This window comes from Moschus berezovskii, chromosome 27 (genome assembly GCF_049115385.1).
Source record: "Moschus berezovskii isolate FMDL1 chromosome 27, NW_MosBer_1.0, whole genome shotgun sequence".
NCBI classification, from domain to species: domain Eukaryota; kingdom Metazoa; phylum Chordata; class Mammalia; order Artiodactyla; family Moschidae; genus Moschus; species Moschus berezovskii.
The window spans coordinates 15,165,192-15,169,326 of NC_142486.1; the positions used below are offsets into that span (position 1 = coordinate 15,165,192).

Here is a 4,135-nt window from a genome sequence, read left to right on the forward strand (position 1 = left end):
TCAGGCAGAGTAGGGGGCAAGAAGGGAAAAATACACAGACTTCCTCAGCCTTTATTGACGAGTATTAAAAGATAAATGTCTAAAGGTAATAAATGTTTAAAATCATGGGACTGTGACCCCCAAGCAGGGACCAAGGTGGTGGGAAGAATTAAGAGAGTGTCTTCACTCTGAAACCAGGCCTGAGGATCACGAAAGACATCCAAGGGCCAGCAATGAGGGCCTGCGGGACTTCTGCCCACTTTCTGCTCAGAAAGCCAGAAATGGGATGGCGTCGTTGAGAACATCAGGGCGATCAGATCCTCACTAAGCAGCCATGAGACCTGAGTTGAGGGTTAAGACACAGGCAGCCTGCCCCCAAACCCTGCCCTAGAACTTAGGGACATTAAGACACAGGCTCAAGGCTCCTGGATTCCAAGGTGGAGGGCTCTGGGACCGCCAGTCTGGCTATCAGCCCCCTCCGCTGGCTCAGCCTGCCCTCCCCACCAGGGTCTGAGGGCTTTGGGACCCGACGATGCCATGACATGCCAGGCTTCGGGCCCAGCTGCACCGTCCCTAGGCTGAGCCCTCCACGGTCTGCACCCAGCGGATGGTGCGGGTCCGGCTCTCCTCCCAGGAGAAGAGGGGCTCGTAGCCGAAATGGCGCCGAGCCTTGTCGGTGCTGACGGTGAAGGTGGTGTTGGCCATGGCCAGTGTGTAGGGGTTGAGCAGGGGTGCGTAGAGCAGCAGCGGCCGCAGCAGCCACTGCAGCAGGGCGTTGAGGGCGGCCAGGAGCACCAGCAGCCAGTAGGGTATCAGTGGGCGGGTGCCCACCAGTCGCAGTCCGCAGGGGCCCAGGAACTCCATGTTGAAATCCTCGTAGCTCTTGTAGGGTGAGTTGTCATAGCAGAAGTACACCTGGCCGCCCATGAGGGCAGCTCGGTGTTCGAGCTCCCGAGCCACCAGCACGTGCATCCAGGCCACGTTACCTGTGGGGGTGGGGGCGGGGGTGCCGAGGAGAGAATGGGGTGGGGGGGAATACATCCTTGAGTGCCCTGGTAACCACATAGATGCTGCTGTCTCCTGGGCCAGCGCATGAACAAGCCACCCTCTCCTTGGGTGTGCGTAGATACTGCCCACGTAACCACAGCCCTGTTGAAGGCTTCTTTCTTGCAGGCACCTTAGCCAGGTGCTCCCCCAGGCCAGCCTGTGTGGATGCAGTTCCTTCTTCTCTTGGTTCTGGGGAGATGCTCCACCTTCTTCTCTCCTAAGGAGGTGCTACCCCCAAAACTGCAACACTTTCAGCCTATGACTTGGTGTTTATGTCAGCCTTCCCCACTCACAAGGATGCTGTTTCCTCTATGGCCCTTTGAAGATGATGCCCACATATCAGAGTCTGCTCTGGCCCATGTATAAACCGTCCATTTTTAGCTAGAGTATATAACACCCCCCACCCCCAAGAACCACACGAGTCCTGCCCTGTTTTTTTTTTTAGCCTCCCCCACCACCCAGCCCGGGCCTCACCCACGTAGACCCGGCCATGTTCCACGGAGGCTGGAATGGCTCGGAAGAGCCGGCCCCCCAGGCGCAGGCCCTGGTGGTAGAAGTCCCTCATGATCTGGTGGCCTTCGCCGTAGATGCCAGTGGGACGCAGGGCACATGTCACTAGGGGCAACCCCCCCAGGACCTGGGGGCAAAAAAGGCATGCCCAGCTCAGACCAAGGATCTGGTGGTTTGTCCTCTGCCCTGATCCCTTCGGGTTGGAGAGGAAAGGAAACCAGGGCAGGATACAAAGGAGCCCACAGTGAGAAAAACAAAAACCAAACCAAACAAAAAAACCCAGGGGTTTCCCTGGAGGTCTAGTGGTTAAGACTCCACCCTTCCACTGCAGGGGGTGAGGGTTCAATTCCCTGGCTGGGGAAATAAGATGCCACATGCCATGCAGCGTGGCCAGAAGGAAGAAAAAAAAGCCCACAGGCTCTGGTTCTGCCCCTGCCAGGCAGCCCCATCTCCCACGTCTCATCTTTTCGAGTCTCACCTCCCTTCCATTGGCTTCCAGGACGAGCCGCTCAGCTAGGGCCTTGCTGCAAGGATAGGGATGTCGGTGTACGGCTTCATAGTGGGTGTTCTCATTGCCCCTAGTAGGGGGAGAGGAGATTCTTAATGCTGCGGGGAGGTGGGGCCCTGGAAGGACTGGGGGGACTTCGGCTCACCTGTAGAAGGGCTGGCCTTTGATGTTGGGCCCCACAACCTCCATGCTGCTTGTGTAGATCAGGAAGCGAGTTCCAGTCTGCACACAAGCCTCGATCACATTCTGTGTGCCTGAGGGAGGTAGCGGGCTGTGTGTCCAAACTGAAGCTTCCTCCCCATCCGCCTCTTCCCCTCCCCATCCCAACACTGGACGAGGACACGTGCCCGCCTTCCCCAGGCCTGAGGAGAACCACAGAGGTCAGTGAGGACCGGCCTGCCACCACAGGGGCACAAGGGGCAGATGGTCACAGGGTGATCACAGAGGTCAGGGTCAAAAAGGGAGCAGGGAACAAACAGCCAAGATCAGGCCATGGGCCAGGGAGTACTGAGGACACGGTCAGAACAGGTAGGGAGCAGCTCACCCTGGACGTTGACCTCGTGGATGGTCTCAGGACTGGTTTTCCCAAACACATCCACCAGCCCAGCTGTGTGGATGACCACGTGGGCTCCGGCCACGGCTGCTGCCACCTCATGGGCCTGGGTCACGTCCCCCTGGATTGCAGTCACCTGCACGGGCCCTGGGAGTGGGTAGGGGCAGCCGGAGGCAATGTCAGAGCTGAGACCATCAGCCAGTTTCTGGGCTCGGCCCACACCCTCGGGAGCCACATTTTCCTAATGACTCATTCATCCTATCCGCTCCCGCTGGAGAGACATAACAGGCATCATCTTTTCCGCCACTCAGAAGGGAGTCCACACCCTCCCCACCCTCTGCTGCCTCTCCCCCACCCCTTCCCCCAGTCACCTGTCTTCAGCTCCTCCAGCCAAGGACCCAGGTGTAGGTCAAAGATGCGCAGCTCACGGAGCCGGGGTTCCTGCTGCAGCAGCATTCGGACCACATGTTCCCCCAGGAAGCCACAGCCACCTGTGACCAGGTACACCAGCTCCTGGGTTTGGGCAGAGTCGGCCATACCTGGCTGGGGAAAGACACCCTGCCTCACCTGGGTGGCCTGCCACCAACTGCCCTAGCACGGGCTGCGCCTTTCCTCCTAGAAGGGGCCTCTGGCTCAGTTGCCTGGAGCGGTGATCCAGGGGCCGGAGCGTTTTCTAGAGGCTGTGGCTGTGGGTGCAAGTGGCCAGGCTACCTGCCCTCTGACCCTGCCAGCTGCAGTTCCCGAGATAAGGGGGCGGGCTTGGCACGAAGGAAGGGGTCAGGGTTTGAGGGAGAGGGAGAAGTTCGGGAGGCCAAAAACGAAGGGTGGTTGGCAGGGAGCTGGGGCAGCAGGTAGAGGAGGGCGGGAAGGGCGGAGCTGGGGGAAGGGACCTACCTGCAGCCAGAGTCCTAGGGCGCCCAAGCTAGGCACTGAGGCGGTCTTGTGTCTCCTGGGCCAGCGCCACACGGTCCCCTTCCGCTTGCTCCTCCTCCCTCCTGGCCCATTCCAGGAACAGAGACCAGCCCAGCCTCCACCTCTCCGCCCCCCAGCCTTGCCACAGGGCACCCTCTGGTGGCCACTCTGTGCTGCACGGGCTTCTGGTTCTAGCAGAGAGCTTGTGGAATGGGAATGGGGGGAGCAGAACCTGCTGGGTGGGTGCTGAGTAGGGGTTTTGGCGGCTGCAGAACAGGGCAGGCACGGTGACCTCACTGCCGGTGCATGACATCAGTGTTTCCCTCTTGGTGGACCTCCCGGGAGACCCGGAGCCCAGCAGCAGCTGTGGTTCTGGGAAGGGAAGGGAGGCCTGACCTTGGCCTGGCTCTGGCTGGCCTTGGCGGGGATTTCTGGATGGTTGGTCCAGCCTGTCAGGGGACCCGAAGTGATGGGGGCTGAGTCTGCAGATCTGGGCTCTGGCCCCAAAGCCCCTCTAGCCACCCCAAAGTGCAGGCCACCTGTCCCCCCACCATCTTCATTTGTCCCGCCCTCTGTCCTCAATCCCCATCCCACCCTACTCTTTCCCAAAGATACTGACCAAGCAC

At 60.0% G+C, this 4,135-nt stretch overlaps 1 protein-coding gene across 2 annotated transcripts; it reads right to left on the reverse strand.

Annotated features, from left to right (window-relative positions):
- Nucleotides 1-36: 36 nt before the first annotated feature.
- HSD3B7 (hydroxy-delta-5-steroid dehydrogenase, 3 beta- and steroid delta-isomerase 7) lies at nt 37-3,962 on the reverse strand. Of its 2 annotated transcripts, none has more exons than XM_055409902.2 (7): nt 3,492-3,962; nt 2,969-3,136; nt 2,589-2,744; nt 2,190-2,298; nt 2,015-2,114; nt 1,501-1,663; nt 37-965 (listed from the first exon to the last, which is right to left on the reverse strand). In XM_055409902.2, the coding sequence occupies exons 2-7, from the start codon at nt 3,132-3,134 to the stop codon at nt 553-555; spliced, it is 1,107 nt and encodes a 368-aa protein (XP_055265877.1). In that variant the 5' UTR covers nt 3,135-3,136; nt 3,492-3,962; the 3' UTR covers nt 37-552. The 2 variants fall into 2 exon arrangements, with proteins under 2 accessions (XP_055265877.1, XP_055265876.2); XM_055409901.2 differs by having other exon boundaries at nt 2,969-3,140; nt 3,492-3,959.
- Between the last annotated feature and the right edge of the window lie 173 nt (nt 3,963-4,135).